The sequence below is a fragment of the Amblyraja radiata genome, chromosome 14, assembly GCF_010909765.2.
Source record: "Amblyraja radiata isolate CabotCenter1 chromosome 14, sAmbRad1.1.pri, whole genome shotgun sequence".
NCBI lineage: Eukaryota > Metazoa > Chordata > Chondrichthyes > Rajiformes > Rajidae > Amblyraja > Amblyraja radiata.
The window spans coordinates 10242659-10262268 of record NC_045969.1 but is presented as its reverse complement, the minus strand read 5'-3'; the positions used below and the strand labels follow the sequence as shown (position 1 = coordinate 10262268).

Sequence of the window (19610 nt, the reverse complement as noted above, 5' to 3'; positions counted from 1 at the left end):
CACCGCAGGCGAATGGTGAGTAAGGCACCCCTAAAATTGTTGCGCTATCGTTTACCGTTTTGGCTATATTTTGGGAACATACATACATACATACAAAATGAGACTTTTAGAGATGGGTAGATGGATAAATGGATAGATAAGGGAGACACAAAATGCTGGAGTAACTCAGTGGGACAGGCAGCATCTCTGGAATAAATGAATGGGTGACGTTTCGGGTCGAGACCCTTTTTCAGTCTGAAGTCCCGCTGAGTTACTCCAGCATTTTATGTCTTCATTTGATTTAAACCAGCATCTGCAGTTCTTTCCTACGTATATAAAACATTAGTTAGCCCACACCTGAAGTAATATATGCTGTTCTGGCTGGGACACTATAGGAGGGACATGGTTACAATGGAGAGGGTGCCAAGGGAATTCATCAAGACTGCCTGGGATGGAGCATTTCGAATGACAGACTTGATCGGCAAGGTTTGTTTTCCATGGAGCTGATGGGGGACCTGACTGAGGTTTACGACATTGTGAGGGGCATAAATAGGATAGAGACTGAAAAAACCTTTTTGACAGAGGTGGTTAGAACCAGAGGGCACAGATTTACATTAAGGAGTAGAAGATTAGAGGGGATTTGAGGAAGGAGTTCTTCATCCATAGAATGTTTGAAATGTGGAATGCACTTCTCAGAAATACAAGATAAAAGATACAAGATACATTCATTTGTCACATGTACCAATTGGTACAGTGAAATGTGTGGTCACCATACAGCCATACAAATAATCAAGAACACAGAACACGATAGTCTTTAACACAGACATCCCCACACAGCGGAATCAAAGTTTCCCACTGTGAGGGAAGGCTCCAAAATTCAGTCATCCTCCTCTGTCCTCTGTTGTTCACCCGTGGTTGGGGGACTCCCGAACCCCTCGCAGTCGCTGCTACGGGCAGCCCGATGTTCAGGCCCTCTCGCTGGAATGATGGAACTCCGACGTCGGAACGGGAGAACCACCTCAACGGCTTGGACATCCGAATCAACAGGCCCAGAACTCCGGAGATTCAAATGGCGATCCAGGTGGGCATCGCCTGCGCCGCCACAGCTGAAGCTTTGGCTGGTCCCCGGCAGGAAGGTCACACCAATCCAGTTGGTAGGCCACGAGGGGGGGGAGCGAGGACACGACTCGGAGAATAGTCGCATCCTCGCCAGGAAGTGACTGGGAAACGGTTTCCCCCTTACCCTACCTCCCTCCCCCACATAGAAAAACTAAAGAAACCTCCAAAACACACTTTTAAAACAAACTAAAAATTTAAAAAAATTTAAAAAGATAGAAAGACTGTAGGCAGAGGCTGCCATCAACTGCCCCTAATGGACAGTAGCTGAAGTCCTCTCACAGCTTTTAAGAAGCATTTAGACGAGCACCAAATAGGAATATTACAGGTTGGTACTTAACCTCTGGTACGGACTTAGTGGGCCAAAGGGCCTGTTTCCCGGCTGTATATGACATTATGGCATAAATATTCAATGAGTCACTGATATCATTAAAAAAAGTTGCAATCCTACCAGTCATTTAAATTCCAGCGTTTAGCCAAACTGAACCCTCTTGTTTGGCCAGTTCCACCTAGCTTCCTCATCTGTACAGCAAGGCATAGCATGTTTATACAGGCTGATCAGGTCATTACTGCAAACTATTGCAGCCATCAATCCAGCAGCCAGCAATTAATCAAGTATCACATCACGCAGAATGATAACTACAATGTTTACCATAAAATCCAGTATTAATCCTATAAGAATAAACCCCCTGATCCCTACTTAATGATGTGGAGATTACATGTTCACATTTAACTCAGGTTAGCAAGACCAAGGAACTACACAAAATGCTGGAGTAACTCAGCGGGTCGGGTTGCATTTCTGGAGAAAATAAATAGGTGACGTTTTGGATCAGAACCCTTCTCCCCACCTGAAACGTCACCTCTTCCGTGGCTGAGAAATCAACAGCTCATGTGAGTTCAAAAGGCCAGAAGGCATGAGGAATTTATTACAAATGTTTTATGGCATAAGGTATTTATTACTTTTATTCTTGTTATTAATATTATTGAAACATTGAATTTTAAATGATGGTGCCTGTACCAGCTGAGAACATTTCCTGCTCCACCCATTATTCTGACATTTCCTTATATCTTTTAATGTCTTCTTTATCAAATATTTATTGACTTGCCTTTTGGAAAGTAATACCAAACTTGTCATCTTTCAGTTTGTAACAATTCTTTGCATAAATAAAGTTCTCCAAACATTCTTTTCATTTTTTTTAGCTGATAGTTAAAAATGTATTCTGAGTCGGGATAATTTTCTCTGATTTTAATATATGAAAATCTCTCATAATACTGAATACATCAGTCCATGGTCTTATCTGTCATAATTAATAATCTGCTACCATCTTGCCAAACTGTAGAACCTACTCCTGCACTATAATTTGACTGCAAGTTAATTATTTTGTATTTTCTGGATAAAATCTAACTGAGACTGCATTTTGCAAATGAATGAGTTGGGCTAGCATGACCAAGTTGAGCTGAAGGACCTGTTTCTGTGCTGTGTGTCTCCTAATTCATAATGGTGATTTGATTTATTTGTGGACTTTTCTTACCAGGTTTTTGTCATAAAATACCATTGCTTTAAGACGACAGTGCATCATATTCTTTAGTGTAGGACGGAACTGAAGATGCTGGTTTCTACTGAAGATAGACACAATGTGCTAGTCAGTGGGTCAGGCTGCATCATTGGAGAAAAGTAAACACAAAATGTTGGAGTAACTCAGCGGGACAGGCGGCATCTCTGGAGAGAAGGAATGGGTGATGTTTCGGGTTGAGACCCTTCTTCAGACTGATGTCAGGGGAGGGGGCAGGACAAAGATGGAACGTAGTCGGAGACAGTGAGACTAGTGGGAGAACTGGGAAGGGAGAGGGGTTAGAGAGGGAAAGTAAGAGCTACCTGGTTAGAGAAGTCAATGTTGATACCGCTGGGGTGTAAACTACCCATGCGAAATATGAGGTGCTGTTCCTCCAATTTACGCTGGGCCTCACTCTGACAATGGAGGAGGCCCAGGACAGAAAGGTCAGGTTGGGAATGGAAGGGGAGTTGAAGTGCTGGGCCACCGGGAGATCAGGTAGGTTAAGACGGACTGAGCGGAGGTGTTCAGCAAAACGATTGCCGAGCCTCTGTCTTTGGTACGAATGGGAGGAGGGGGACAAAGTGCGGAGCTGCGGGATATCGAGGAGACCCTAGTGAGAGCCTCATCTATAATGGAAGAGGAGAACCCTCATTTCCTAAGGAATGAGGACATCTCCGATGCCCTGGTATGGAACACCTCATTCTGGACGCAGATGAGGTGCAGACGGAGGAATTGGGAGTAGGGTATAGAGTCTTTATAGGAAGAATAGTAATGTGTGACATTTCGGGTTGGAACCCTTCTTCAGTCTGAAGAAGTTCCGAACCGAAACTTCACCTATTCCTTTTCTCCAGAGATGCTGCCTGAGCCGCTGAGTTACTCCAGCACTTTGTGTCTATCTTCATCACACACTTTTGTTCATTGCATTTAAATTAATATAGGAAAACATTGCAAGCATTTCTCAGAAGTAAGAGATTGGAAGATTCTGATGAACAGCTATTGATCTGAATAATGATTTGATCCACACTTTCTGTTCTTTTTATCTCTGGCCTTTGTCCAACATTCTGCCTATCAAAACCCCCACTTGCTTGTGTTCATCTATTACCTAACATGCTTTGTCCTGCCCCTCCTATCTTCCAGTTCCCCCCCCCCCCCCTCCCCCACCTCTCCCTCCCCCTACAATCATTCTGAAGGGTCCCAATCTGAAACATCATCTATTCATGACTTTTAGAGATGCTGCCCGACCGGCTGAGTTACTCCAGCACTTTGTCTTTTTTTAATCTGAAATGTTGACTCTGTTTCGCTCTCCACAGATTGTGTCTGACCTGTTAAGTGATTTTTTTCTGATTTTATTTTGCGTAATATGATGAAACTTTGTCCCAAAGTGGTGTCTGAAGTGGATCAATGTTTCCAATTGAATAAATGGTTAATTGTTTTAAACCTTGGTTTCCTTAGGAATTAATCTGATGACAGTTTTGCAAGCAGGCCATGTTCTTTAAGCATTGGAGATAAGTCAAACTATTATTTTAAATTCTTGGGAATCAAAGCCCGAACAGAACAGTGAAAATTCCAGAAAGATTTCATGTAACTCTTGAGCCTACCGCACTATTCTGGTATTTGAAATAAGCAGACTTCCTCAATAATTTGCTAAAATTATCAATAAGACCCAACTTCTAATCAGAACCAAATAATTTATGTTATTTAATTCTTGAGCGTTTAAAGGCAAACAATTGCAAAATTGATAGGCACTAATTTACACACAGCTTGCTAAAATCTAAACATAGGTTCATCAAACCTGGATTGAAAGATAGCAGAGAATAAAGGCAGATAATGTCCTTTGAGAAGAGATTTAGAATGAAGATCCAAACATAACAGCATGTAACTTGGGAGCAGAAGTAGACTACTTTGCCCCACGAGTTTGCTCCACCATTAAATAAGATCATAGCTGATCTGCTTGAAACCTCAAATCCATATTCCTCTCTAACAATGAATGTGGAGAACAAAGGAATCCCAGGTTCTAGTTGGAATCCCTTCAGCTAACTATATCCACACTGACCATTGATCACCCGTTCACACACTAGTTCTATGTTATCTCATTTCGGCATCCACTCCCTACACTCTTGGGATAATGTAGAGGCGAATTTACAATTTACAAACCCGCATGTCTGGGATATGGGAGGAAACTGGAGGACTTGGAGGAAACCCACGCGATCACAGTGAGAACACACAAATTCAACACAGAAAGCACCTGAGGTCAGGATTCAACTCTATCAGCTGAACTACTGTTACTAAATCTATGGCAACCTTCATCTCATACTCTAATTTTTTTTTACTGATTAGTCTTTCAGACATGCATTGCCAGAGTGAGCAACACCGGAAATTGGTGGAACAGCACCTCATATTCCGCCTGGGTTGCTTGTGTCCGGATGGCATGAACGTTGAATTCTCCCAGTTTTGCTAGCCCTTGCTGTCTCCTCCCCTTCCTTAACCCTCGAGCTGTCTCCTCCCATCCCCCCGCCCTCGGGCCCCTCCTCCTCCCTTTTTCCTTCCTTCTCCCCCCCACCCCCCATCAGTCTGAAGAAGGGTTTCGGCCCGAAACGTCGCCTATTTCCTTCGCTCCATAGATGCTGCTGCACCCGCTGAGTTTCTCCAGTATTTTTGTGTACCTTCGATCTTCCAGCATCTGCAGTTCCTTCTTGAATGCTTTGCTGTTTGGTATATTCTGTCGAATTCTTTTCACTTGCACACTTTTAGACTTCGTAGATACAGCATACAAACAGGTCCTTTAAGGCAGCAACTCCACCACTGCACCACTGTGCTGCCCTGTTGTACATAATCCCATGGCTATTTTTCCCTCAGCAAAATGCCACACAGCATGAACAAAAAGCTACTGTAAAGAAGTGGCCATCCAACATGCTTGACAAAATGAATTGTTTAGGTCAATTCCAATTTCCAGCTCTTGGCCTCTACCTTGTAGCTTAGGACATATCAAATACTCCTTCATATTCCCATAAGTTCCATATGTCCTTATGAATAGGAGGGGGATGTTTGACCCATCAAGTCAATTCCAGCTCACAGTTCTACACCCCACTAATTTTCCCGATAGCTTATTCTGTGCAATCTATAATGGTTAGATGTGAAGAATTCATTGAATGAACACACTTCATATCCACACTCCAGCTTTTTAATTAGAGGACATATTTCACACAGAAGGTGGTGGGTATATGGAACGAGCTGCTGGAGGAGGTACTTGTGGCAGGCACTATAGCAATATTTAAAAGACATTTGGACAGGCGCATGGATAGGAAAGATTTAGAGGGATATGTGTAGATAGGGTATCTTGGTTGGCATGTTAAGTTGGGCTGAAGGGCCTGTTTTGGTACTGTATGACTATGACACAGCCTATATTCTGGTGCAGTAAAAACACAATTTTTACGAGATTTTGTGTGCAACTAGCAAGCATTGATTGGAGCTATGTTGCCATGCCCTCTATTTTGGCTTTTCTCAGTGAAGTTTTTTGAATGTATAAATATTTAATGAAACAAGGTACATTTGTCTGGAAGTTCAATTGCATTTTTCAGGATTAAGCAACTCAAAATTGATTTTACTTTTCATCAGTGAAACACAATATGGACTTCCTCCAATTCACTTCGAAAAAATCAACTGCAAACTTCTTATTATTAGTCAGCGGATATGGGAAGATGCAAAGATGAACACTGTTGGGGCAATTGGGTGCATTGTTTTGGATGCACCTACCATTTGTACTCCAGGGCACCATGATTTTACCAGTGCAGCAATAACCTGCACGGTTAACTTCTTGTCTCATTCCTTCATCAGTATTAAACCAACTTCCCTCAAACCCCTGATCTCCAGTCATATAGTCATACAGCATGGAAAAAGGCCCATCGGCCCAACTTCTCCATGCCGACCAAGGTGCCCCATTAAAGCTAGTCCCACTTGCCATCATCTGTTCCATGTCCCTCTAAAAGTTAGCTTCATTGTTGAGGGAGCTCTCCACCTTCCCTCAGAATGCATCCCATCCCTTATTCCCAAACCCCATCCTGTTGATTACCCCAGTCCTTGCCACCAACCAGACCCCTAAGTTCATTCTCCCCAACATTACAACACCAATGCTGGTGCAATCACTTCCACCCACACCCACTTAAGGAGAGTGCTAGCAGCTTTTTGATCCATCATCCCTCGACACAAGCCCTGATTTGGGAGAGGAGGACTGGAGACACTTGTTTGAATGCAATAACGTGTATTGCTCATTTTATTGCCAATGAGTCCCGGAGTCACTACTGATGCTTGGTGCTGCTGTTACCACACATCATCTATCCCCTTCCTGACATCTAATGGGTTGCCTGAGCTTTCTCGTGGTATAATTTGTAAAGTGAAGAGAGAAGTGGCCCTTGTGGCTAAGGAGATCAGAGGGTATGGAGAGAAGGCAGGTACGGGATACTGAGTTGGATGATCAGCCATGATCATATTGAATGGCGGTGCAGGCTCGAAGGGCCGAATGGCCTACTCCTGCACCTAATTTCTATGTTTCTATATTCTATTCCACATGGTAATTTATAAAGGGGTGTATTTTAATTTGCCTGCCATGCTTGGTCCTGCCCCTCCACTCTTCTAGCTCTCTTTTCCTCTCACCCCACTGCAATCAATCTGAAGAAGGATCCCGACCTGAAATGCCACTTATCCATGTTCTCCAGAGATGCTGCCTGGCCCGCATTTTGTGTCTGTCTTCGGTAAAAATCAAAAACCTGCATTTCCTTTCCTACACGTTCTCCGAAGATGCTGACTGGCATTTTGTGTCTGTCTTTGGTAGAAACCAAAAATCTGCAGTTCTTTCCTGCACATGTTGCTTGACAAAAATGCTCCTGCAGATGGATGCTGCCTGACAAAAATATAGAAACATAACTACAAAACAAGAACAGTGCAAACCTTCATACTCTTTCACCATTTTCAGAGCTTATACATTCGTCAGTGATTATATATTCGGTGGTGTTGGCAAACCATCCTTATTATTTCAGCACTTTTATGTATTTTCCACTAATGACCTGTACCTTGGTCAGAGCCTGACGACGATGACTCCAACGTGAATGGGACGTCTTTGACGTCGTTGCCTGGGAAGTGGCGTCGATGCGTATTTGCGTGCGTGCGTGCTTACGTAATTTACGTTCTCGCGCTCAAAGATCCTAGAACTTTGCTCGCGCTCACCAAAGATCTTTGTCACCAACCGTGCGCCTGCGCCTTCAGCGGGTCGTCCGTCGGCGGTCGCTTGCTCGGTCTGGCAGGGACGAAAGGTGAGTGAGTGAGTGCCAGACACACAATGCTCGAGTAACTCAGGGGCTTAGACAGCATCTCTGGAGAAAAGGAATAGGCGACGTTGCGGCTTCTTCAGACCCGCGATGGTCTCCGCGGGCCTGATGCGACGCTTTCCCTCCGGAGGGACTCCCATCGTCGCCAGCCTATTGCTGCCTTGTCTGACTGTCGTGTTAACGGCGCTTCATGTCAGGAGCGGGAGCTGAGGGCTGCGATCTCCCCTGCTCACTCCATCTCCCCACTCCGTCTCTCCCCCGCCCATCCCCTCGTTTCCCCCCATTCTCCCCCTCTCCCCCTCCCCCTCCCCCTCCCCCTCCCCCTCCCCCTCCCTCTCCTCCTCCCTCCCCCCCTCCCCCTCCCTCTCTCTCCCCCCCCCCCCCTCTCTCCCCCCCTCCCTCTCCCCCTCCCCCCCCTCTACCTCCCTCTCTCTCTCCCCCTCCCCACCAACTTGATAGTTAATAATAATAATGGATGGGATTTATATAGTAGCAATGTTACAAAATTTTGAGATTTTAAAAATCAAGTCTGTAATTTATCCCATCAGATAAAGCATAAAAATAAGTTTAATTTGACACCTAATTCACTTTCATATCTCAAGTATTTAAAAAGTTATGGCCATTTTCATACTCGGAAATGAGCATCTTGTTCCCTATTGATTTTCTATGGACATAACAAAAAAGCTGTGATCGTGAACAGTCAAAAGCCCATAACTTTCTTAAAAATTAAGAGAACTGAATGAAATTTTCAGTTATCATAGATTGAAGCATTCTGAAACAAATATAAAATAATCTTACTTGGATGACCTGAAATTAAAGCATATAATTAGTTAGTTGCCTAATTGTAGCTAATTTCAGACTTCAATTACTAGATCTAAACATCTATCCATTTCTTAATAAATGATTGACATTTTTAAATAGCCTAAATGTCCAAATAATATTCACAAATAATTCACAATAAAACATGATTTTTAAATCTCATTTACATTAATTTATAGGCCAAATGGAAGGAATTTAGTGTTCAATTGCTGTAAATAAATGCCCATTTAAATCAGCTTTCCATTGGGTTCCTGTGGAATGCGCTGGTTTAGAACGTTCACATTGCGGTAGATTTGTGCCCCCAAATGCCCAGAAAAATACTGCGGGATATAATGGGCCCAAAATGAGCTGCTCGCAATATTAAACTTTGTATAAAGGGATCTTAAGAAGCCCTTTTTAATGTAAAAATATACAGCCTACCTTCAGTTATTTGCTCTATGAGACCCTGCGGTTGCTGGCGGTCGCGGGTTTAGAGATTCATTTTTAAACTACTATAACTATTATACGAGGCCCCTAAAACTAATAATAGCTTTTGCGACGGGGTCTTCCAGCGATTTTTCGTTAATAATTAACTAGGCTGAACATCTTCGATTTGAACAGCCTAGAGAAAATCGCGTTTTAAACCCGCCCCCCTCTAAACGGTGCCAAAATCGCGCACACGGGCTGGGACAGATTTTCAGCGACGCATCAGGTAGGCTTTGCAACATACCTATATATAGCGCCTTTCTAATACTCAAGGCGCTTTACATCGCATTATTCATTCACTCCTCAGTCACACTCGGTGGTGGTAAGCTACTTCTGTAGCCACAGCTGCCCTGGGGCAGACTGACGGAAGCGTGGCTGCCAATCTGCGCCTATGGCCCCTCCGACCACCACCAATCACTCACACACATTCACACACAGTTTGCCTGTGGGTGAAGTGTCTTGCCCAAGGACACAACGACAGTATGCACTCCAAGCGAGATTCGAACCGGCTACCTTCCGGTTGCCAGCCGAACACTTAGCCCATTGTGCCATCTGTCGTCCCGATAGTTGTGGATTTAATGATGAGAATGCATTGAATTTTATGGGAAGGTAGTTGAATATTTGTAAAGAATGTCACTACTGTTTTAATGTATAGGGTGATTTCACGAAAGGTCACTGGAGCGTAAATCCCCACTCACGTGACCGAAATTTTTAACTGGGGGACAAGCGTCACTTCTGGTACATGTTAGTGGATGGGAAAACACGCACTTTCACACCCGTTAAAAACATCGAAAATGGCCAGTTTTTGAGCTGCAATTAAGTGAGCCAGTCGGGGTGACCGTGAGGAACAGCTACCTAAATTTACAGTCCAGAAAAAGATAGAAACTAAGGTAAATACAAGAGGGAGCTGAAGGTGTAAATACAGCGGAAGTGCTAGCGGACATTTGCCGTGGAGATTTAAAGATCCAAAATATCGGGAATTATCGCGTTTGCTCGCTACATTTCATCAAAAGTAAGGCATTATTGACTTTGTTATCTTTATTCATTTGTTAGATGAAAAGTATTAAAAGTTAGAAATCCGTCAGTAAAATTGCAAAATCGCCCATGGTTCTCGGGTGGGTTTTAACATGCAAAATGAACACGCTTCTGAAGCTCCATTTACCATTTAAATAATCGTAAGCTTGCATCTGAGTAAAATTGATTTCCAAACGCATTGATAGTTTACGATTATTTAAATGGTAAATGGAGCTTCAGAAGCGTGTTCATTTTGCATGTTAAAACCCACCCGAGAACCATGGGCGATTTTGCAATTTTACTGAAGGATTTCTAACTTTTAATACTTTTCATCTAACAAATGAATAAAGATAAAAAGTCAATAATGCCACTTTTGATGAAATGCAGCGAGCAAACGCGATAATTCCCGATATTTTGGATCTTTAAATCTCCACGAAAAATGTCCGCAATCAACTTCCGCCTTTTTGGCCCCTTCAGCTCCCTCTTGAATTTACCTTAGTTTCTATCTTTTTTTTGGACTGTAAATTTAGGTAGCTGTTCCTCACGGTCACCCCGACTGGCTCACTTAATTGCAGCTCAAAAACGGGCCGTTTTCGATGTTTTTAACGGGTGTGAAAGTGCGTGTTTTCCCAACCACTAACATGTACCGGAAGTGACGCTTGTCCCCCAGTTAAAATTTTCGGTCACGTGAGTGGGGATTTACGCTCCAGTGACCTTTCGTGACATCACCCTATTCATTGTTGTGGCAAGAGGCTATCGCTGGCTAGGCCAGGATTTGTTGTCCATTTCTAATTTCCCTTGGAAAAGATTGTGTTGAGCCTCTTCTTTAAACCATGACAGTCCTGGTAAAGCTACAAGGAAGTTCAGTACTTGTTAAGAGCAGTAAGTAGACAACTTGTGTGTCAGCAACAGCAAGAAATTTTATAATGTCACACTGCTATCTGTCCACTATTGCAAAATGTCATTTGTTTCTAAAGAATGATTCACTGAAGAATTACAATCCATTAATTGTTACTCCTAAGCCTCAGGCACACTGTTCTGATTACTCTTTTTGCATTGTATTCTCAGAACATTTTAGATTTGTTCCCTTACCATTATGTTCTCTGTCTTTTGCAAAGGTGTTCTCTGCATAATTGTACGCTCTTAAAAATCAACATTTAGTATCATCATATTATTTGTTACTCATTTGACTCTCATCAACTTTCATGCCTGAATGTTAGACTCTTACCATTCATATAGGATCCATTGGAAAGAGTTCAAAATAATAATTAATGAAACTGCCACGTTTTATTTAACCATATAACCATATAACAATTACAGCACGGAAACAGGCCATCTCGGCCCTTCTACTCCGTGCCGAACACGTATCCTCCCCTAGTCCCATCTACCTGCACTCAGACCATAACCCTCCATTCCTTTCCCGTCCATACAACTATCCAATTTATTTTTAAATGATAAAATCGAACCTGCCTCCACCACCTTCACTGGAAGCTCATTCCACACAGCTACCACTCTCTGAGTAAAGATGTTCCCCCTCATGTTACCCCTAAACTTCTGTCCCTTAATTATTTAGAATTATTAATTCTTGATTCCGCCATCAAAATTTGCCCATTGTCTATTTAATGCCAATTTCACAATCAGGAGTTTAGTTACTCTTTTGTTTTCTTTTCAGAAAAACTATTTTGATCCCTTTTAATCCTTATAATGGTTGTGTAAGTGAGAAAATTGGCAATAAGAACAGAAACCTATCGGTATATTACGCAGTGGTCACCTGACCATTTTATAAATGCCTTGTATTAACAAACATACAGCTGAGTGAAACTGAAAGGATAAGTAGTTCCAGTTTCTGTTTGAGCAGAAACTAAATCAGTCATCACAACAGACGTGATGTAATATGAATATGAAATAAACTAATATATTTAGTTGAATCAGATATCCATGATTTAATTTTTTTTAATTTGCAATGACAAAATGCAACATATCTTGTGACTGCTAGAATATTCATTTCACATACTCCAGCTCTTGTGAGTTATTTCACATACTCCAGCTTTTGCACTCTATTAGGTGTGCTTTATATATTGTGGAAATATAAAGGATAAGGGTTTTGGTAAATAAGGTTGAGGGTAGAGCCCGCAAAAAATGAAATAGTCTTGTACAGGCTGATGAAATGGCAGTGCCACCTGATGACCATATTTTGGCAGTTCCATTGCCAAATTCCTCACTTGTACAAGGTGTGTAGGAAGGAACTGCAGATGCTGGTGTAAACCGAAGATAGATACAAAAAGCTGGAGTAACACAGTAAATCAGGCAGCATCTCTGGAGAGAAGGAATGGGTGTTGTTTCGGGAAGAAGGGTCTCATCCCGAATCGTCGCCCATTACTTCTCTCCAGCGATGCTGCATGTCCCGCTGAGTTACTCCAGCTTTTTGTGTCTACCCTCACTTGTACAATCCTGGGCGAATGGATGTGGGTGTCACCAAGAATGAGAACTGGCTAGTGTGTGTGGTTGGTCCAGCTACGAGAACCAGAGTATTCTGTAGCAAGGTATTCACTTTTTGACTTTAAGGCCTTCCACCATCTTCAAGGTATGAGTAAGCATGACTGTAGCTCCCTTCATAAAGTACACATGAACAAATTAACGAGAAGCAGGAATAGGTCACGAAGCCCCAAGCATGTTCTCTGCCATTTAATTGTCATGATTATCTCATCTCCACATTCTTGTGGTAATTTTTCACCCCCTTGCTTATCGAGAATTTATCTACCTGTGCTTAAAAGACTTCTCGCCTTATGAGAATGGAAAAAAAAGTCCATCTGACTTATAAAGTTGACCCAAACCCACTGCAGCGCTAGATTTTTCAACAAGAAGCATACACAGGTTAGGTTTACAATCAGATCATGATTATCTTGAATCGCAAAGGCAACTCTTAATGTGTATGTTCTTTATACTGGATTAGGAATTTCCAACTCCAGGCCAGGAATGCATGATTGCGATTGTGTAACTGCAGCAGAAGATGTTAATAGATAATAAAAAGGAGAGGTGGAGTTTTGTTGTCCATACCATTTCTGAGTCATAGTGCACAGGAAGAAACAGATCAAAATATCTTTTAGGCACTATCTTAAATCTTCCAGAGAACAGCGAATTATGAATATTTGTAATACAACAAATGTTATTTTGGGATCAACAGTCATGGATGATTCCAGTTCAGACTTGTATGATGTTAAACTCCTCGCCTATCTTTACAACTTCACATCATGTTCATCGAAAACTTGAAACAGAAACATTTGCTTACAAAATACTGAACAAATATTGGTAGCTTTTGGTTAAGTTGTATAAGCTGTTATGCTAAAAGCTGCCGATTATGAAATTTTGAACACTTTTGGGAAACTTGTGGAAATACTGAACTGGTCAGGCAACAGATATTAATTAAAGTGTGAATGAAAGTGCAGATATTAATTAATGTGAATAAAATTCCAGAATCTTCCATTCTTTGTCTCCATCAAAATTATCATTTGATTATGTGTGGTGTCGTGAGCAGTTAACCTTAAAAGTTTGCACATTAATTAGCAGCTCATGATGAATTTAAAAAAATGAAGAAATCGGAAGCCATAAAACCAAACTGTTCCATTAATGAAAGGAGGTGCCTTTTTCTGCTGTTTGTTTATTGCCATGCATATAATTAATAAATAAACCAAAAGTTTTCTAATCACATTAAATATCCCCATTATATAGCAATGTTACAAAATTTTGAGATTTAAAAAATCAAGTCTGTAATTTATCCCATCAGATAAAGCATAAAAAGAAGTTTAATTTGACACCTAATTCACTTTCATATCTCAAGTATTTAAAAAGTTATGGCCATTTTCATACTCGGAAATTAGCATCTTGTTCCCTATTGATTTTCTATGGACATAACAAAAAAGCTGTGATCGTGTGCAGTCAAAAGCCCATAACCTTCTTAAAAATTAAGAGAACTGAATGAAATTTTCAGTTATCGTAGATTGAACCATTCTGAAACAAATATAAAATAATCTTACTTGGATGACCTGAAATTAAAGCATATAATTAGTTACCCAAGTGTAGCTAATTTCAAACTTCAATTACTAGATCTAAACATCTATCCATTTCTTAATAAATGATTAACATTTTTAAATAGCCTAAGTGTCCAAATAATATTCATAAATAATTCACAATAAAACATTATTTTTAAATCTCATTTACATTAATTTATAGGCCAAATGGAAGGAATTTAGTGTTCAATTGCTGTAAATTAAAGTCCATTTTAAATCAGCTTTCTAGTGGGATCCTGTGAACGCGCTGGTTTAGAACGTTCACATTGCGCTAGATTTGTGCCCTCAAATGCCCAGAAAAATACTGCGGGATATAATGGGCCCAAAATGAGCTACTCGCAATATTAAACTTTGTATAAAGGGATCAAGAAGCCCTTTTTAATGTAAAAATATGCAGCCTACCTTCTGTTATTTGCTCTATGCGACCCTGACAGCTGCCGGTGGTCGCGGGTTTAGAGATTGATTTTTAAACTACTATAACTATTATACGAGGCCTTAAAAACTAATAATAGCTTTTGCGACGGGGTCTTCCAGCGATTTTTCGTTAATAATTAACTAGGCTGAACATCTTCGATTTGAACAGCCTAGAGAAAATCGCGTTTTAAACCCGTCCCCCTCTAAACGGCGCCAAAATCGCGCACACCCGCAGCGACAGATTTTCAGCGACGCTTCAGGTAGGCTTTGCAACATACCTACATTATATTTAGCAATGTAAATATGAAAATTTACAAGTTTTGGAAATATGAAAAAAATAAAATGTTAGAAAGCAGATCAAACAGCATCCAGATAGTGAAACGGCATGAATACTTTAGATGTTCTAATGATTATTTAATTAATCTAATTGTTTCTTGGACGTTTTTGTGGATGCATGTTTTCTACCAAGATGCAATTGGACTCCTTGTTCTAGATCTTTCAAAGTCTCTTTGGAGCAGTAAAAGCAAAGCAAATTATTTCGCTTTCCTGACTTGCTCATACCAGATAACGTGATTTCAAATGTTCAATTAAACATAGGCCAACCTGCAAGGGAATAATAGATGCACAGTGGTAGTTTACATTACACTTGCATTGGAGCATGTACATTCTAACCTGCATGTTTGAATAACATGCTACCTAATAAAATATAGTGTTAAAATAAAGTTTTTTGCTGTTTCATGTTACATTTCGATAGGACTATAAAACACATCAACAGAATTAGGCCTTTTAGCCCATCACGCCTGTTCTACCATTCAATTATGGCTGATCTACCTGTCCCACTCCACCCCATCTCATTTTCCTACCTTCTCCCCATAACTAATTTCCCCCCCCCCCCCCCCTTACTAATCAAGAATCTATCCATCTATCTCTGCCTTTGTAGCGGGGACTCGCAGGAGTCCAGCCAAAAACTAGCCGGACACGAGTTGTGTGAACTAGACGTGTTTATTCTCTCCAATACAGTTCCCTACTCCCTCTAGGTCACGGGCGTTGCCCGGCCTTAAATACCAACTCGGGTACCGACCTCGTGACTAGCGCCTCCCACACCAAGATGCCGCCCTCTAGAGCCGAGCTGATGGTTCGTTGTGCCCTTGGGTTGCCACCAGGTGCCGCCACACCTTAAATATATCCACTGACTTTTCCTCCACAGCCTTCTGTGGCAAAGAATTCCACAGATTCACCACCCTTTCGCCTTAGAAATTCCTTCTCACCACCATTTTGAAGGTACCATCTTTTATTCTAAGGATCTGCCCTTGGGTGTGGACTCTCATTACTGTAGACATCCTTGCCGAGGCCACTCCATCTAGGCCTTTCATTATCCAGTGGGTTCCAGCGAGATCACTCCTCATCCTTCTAAACTACAGCAAGTCCAGGCCCAGAGCATTCAAACGCTCCTCGTGCATTAACCCAATCGTCCGCAGGATCATCCTCTGGACGCTCACCAAAGCCAGCACATCCTACCTCAAATATGCGGCCCAAACGGTTTACAGTATTCCCTGTGGCCTCACCAGCGCCTGATAAAGCCTCAGCATTACGTCCCCTTGAAATGAATGCTAACATTGCATTTGCCATCCTTACCGTTGACTGCAAATTAACCTTTTGGGAATCCTGCACCAGCAATCCCGAGTCCCTTTGCACCTCCAATTTATGAATCCTCTCCCTATTTAGAAAGTAGTCAACACCTTTATTTTTTCTACCAAAGTACTGTATTCCATTTGCCACTTTGCCCACTCTTGCAACCTGTCCAATTCCTTCTGCAGCCTCCCTGCTCCCTCAACACTACCAGCCCCTCCACCTATCTTCGTATCATCTGCAAACATGGCCACAAAGCCATCAAATCCCTCATCCAGATAATTAACATATAATGTTAAAAGTAGCAGACCCAACACCAAACCCTGCAGAACATCACTGGCAGCCAACCAGAAAAGCCCCCCTTATTCCCACTCTTTGCCTTCTGCCAGTCAGCAAATCTTTTATCCATGCAAGACAAAAATGCTGGAGAAACTCAGCGGGTGAGGCAGCATCTATGGAGTGAAGGAATGGATGACGTTTCGGGTCGAGACCCTTCTAACCATGCTTGTACCTTCTAATGCCATGGACTCCTATGTTTAGCAGCCTCGTGTAAGGCACCTTATCAATGGCTTCCTGAAAATCCAACTAAACAACATCCATTGACTCTCCTTTGTCCATCCTGCTTGTTACCGCCTCAAAAACTCCAATATGTTTATCATGTAAGATTTCCCCTTAAACTAATTCACTAATGAAACCTTATGAATGCCTCTCCAATTTGTCAGTGATAATAAAAATTATTAAATGAATGAATGAATGCAAGCGTTATTTAAAACTCAATTTTCAATATTAAAGAATTATTTTAGTAAGTATGCCTCAAATGCCATGTGTGTATTCACTTCCTAAAATGTTTCCCAACAAATAAGGCAATAAAGATAAGTAAACGAGTTATGAATGACTGGTCGGAGAGGCAGCTTTTCTCCGGGCTGCAGCTTCGACCCGTCCTCGCGGCCTACCAGCGGGCCTGGAGCGGCGTTTCCTGTCGGGCACTGCCCAGAACCACGGCTTCGGCAGCGGCACAGCGCTGGAGCGCTATCGTGGAGCGGGCGATGCCTTGCCTGGGTCGCCGCGCTGGAGCTCCGGTGAGCTGAAGACTGCCGAGTAAAACATCGCGGAGCTGCGGGTTTGAGGAGCGGCCAGCTGCGGGCGGCGGCGCCGAACTGTACACCGGGAGCCTGGGATCTCTAGATGAGATCGCCAGTTGTGGAGCTCCAACCGGCGCGGCCTTGTTGGCTTCGGAAGCCGCGGCCTCCAGTACGGAAGCGGCCGTTCCAGGGTTCCCAGGCCGCTGCGAGGATTCTCCCGACGCCGGAGCAACATCACCCGGCGAGAAAGGCCAGGAACATCGGGCCTCCGTAGAGGCAACTGTGGAGGCCTCAATGGGCCCGACTATGGGTGAACTGGGGTTGGGGACTGGACATTATGCCTTCCCTCATGGTGGGAGCCATTGTGGGGGGATGTTCTTTATGTTTAAATCTCTTATTAATGTTATGTCTGTATTCTTTCTTTATGTGCTGCATTGGCAAGAAGCATTTCACTACACCTAGGTGTATGTGACCAATAAATAACCTTTGAACCTTTGAACCTTTTTGAAACTTACAGTTAGTACCAAATGTTCCCATTGACAAGAAATGGCATAATGTTTCCACGAACAAATAGCTTCTGTTGAATGATTGATATTATATATTAACCTATGAACAAAATTGTAACAGCGTGCTTATTTTTTTTCAGAGTAAAAAATATTTGAAGATCTCAGTTGTAAAATGAAGCCAAAAAAGAATAGTAAGTACATCCAGGGGAATTGCTGATGAATGGTATAGTAGACTTTTTTTCTGGCTTTGTTTCTCATTCTTGCCTATTAAAATGTAATGTGGCTTAACAGATCTTCACCGTGAGTTGTGAATTTTATCAAGATGTTTATGGAATTCTTGCAGCAAGTATAAGGCTTTTCTTCATCAATGTTGTCTGGAGTGCAAATAGGCATAATCTGTGCCATTTTTGTTCATGTTGCAAGCCTGGTTCCCATCATCTGAATGTCAAGATAGGAAACTGAATTGTCAATTTCCTTGGTCTGTTGAAACCATGCTATATCACATTGCTGATAAAGAGATTAAGATTTCAGGACTTCTGATAAAGAGATTAATATTTCAGGACTTTGTTTATTTTTTTCTTCTGCCGTTTTCAGTCTTAGATTTGCTAGACATTTGGGTTATTTCCTAATGTTGGTTAACAACAGCATTGATGGCAATATGTTCATTTTGTGTGTAGGAAAGAACTGCAGATGCTGGTTTAAATCAAAGGTAGGCATAAAGTGCTGGAGTAACTCAACGGGTCAGGCAGCTTCTCTGGAGAGAAGGAATGGGTGACGTTTCGGGTCGAGATCCGTCAGACCCTTTGTTCGTCTGAAGAAGGGTCTTGACCCGAAACGTCACCCATTCTTTCTCTCCAGAGATGCTGCCTGATCCGTTGAGTTACTCCAGCATTTTGTGTCTACCTGTTCATTTTAGGTGGTCCTAATGACCCAAGACATTTCATAGAAGCATAAAGAGTGGAATAAGCTGACATGTCATAGAGGAACTGCAGATGCCAAGGACAGATGCAAATACTGGTGTCATTCAGCAGGTCAGGCAGCATGTCTGGAGAAAATGGATAGGTCTGAAGAAGGATCTCGACCTAAAACTTCACCTTTTCTCCAGTGATGCTGTGTCTTTTGTGTCTGGATTTTGTGTCTACAATAAATTGACACCAACTTTAAGAAAAACATAGAAGAGGTGGCACAGTGGCACAACAGTAGAGTAGCTGCTTTACAGCACCAGAATCCCACGTTCGATCCTAACTATGGGTGCTGTCATTGCAGAGTTTGTACGTTCTCCCAATGACCATGTGGGTTTTCTCCCACACTCCAAAGATGTACAGGTTTGTAGGTTAATTGGCTTTGATAAATTGTAAAATTGTCCCTAATGTGTGTAGGTTAGGGTATGGCGTGATTGCTGGTCGGCATGCATTCGGTGGGTTGAAGGGCCTGAGCTGTATCTCAAGTTAAACATCTAAAGGGTGATGCAAAACTTAGTCAAAACAGTAGGCTATATAACCAAGATATTTAAAGATTGAATTGTGATAAGGGTTTTGGAGGGAATTCCAGAGTTAGTTTGAAAACAGGGCATAAGAAGTGACAGTGTACAATAAACAGTGTTGAAGGGATATGAAGGGTTTTGGAATTGTAAGAGAACATA

General features: G+C 42.0%; 1 protein-coding gene across 2 annotated transcripts in view; it reads left to right on the top strand.

The window, feature by feature from the left end:
- The first annotated feature begins 7876 nt into the window (after nucleotides 1–7876).
- ttc3 (tetratricopeptide repeat domain 3) overlaps nucleotides 7877–19610 on the top strand; it is a 77786-nt gene continuing 66052 nt past the window's right edge. The window contains exons 1-2 of one of the 2 annotated variants that reach the window (XM_033032504.1): nucleotides 7877–7957; nucleotides 18109–18159. In XM_033032504.1, the coding sequence (XP_032888395.1) occupies nucleotides 18141–18159 (19 nt within the window). In that variant the 5' untranslated portion in view covers nucleotides 7877–7957; nucleotides 18109–18140. The remainder of the gene's footprint in view (nucleotides 7958–18108; nucleotides 18160–19610) is intronic. The other variant, XM_033032503.1, reaches the window with a different exon arrangement.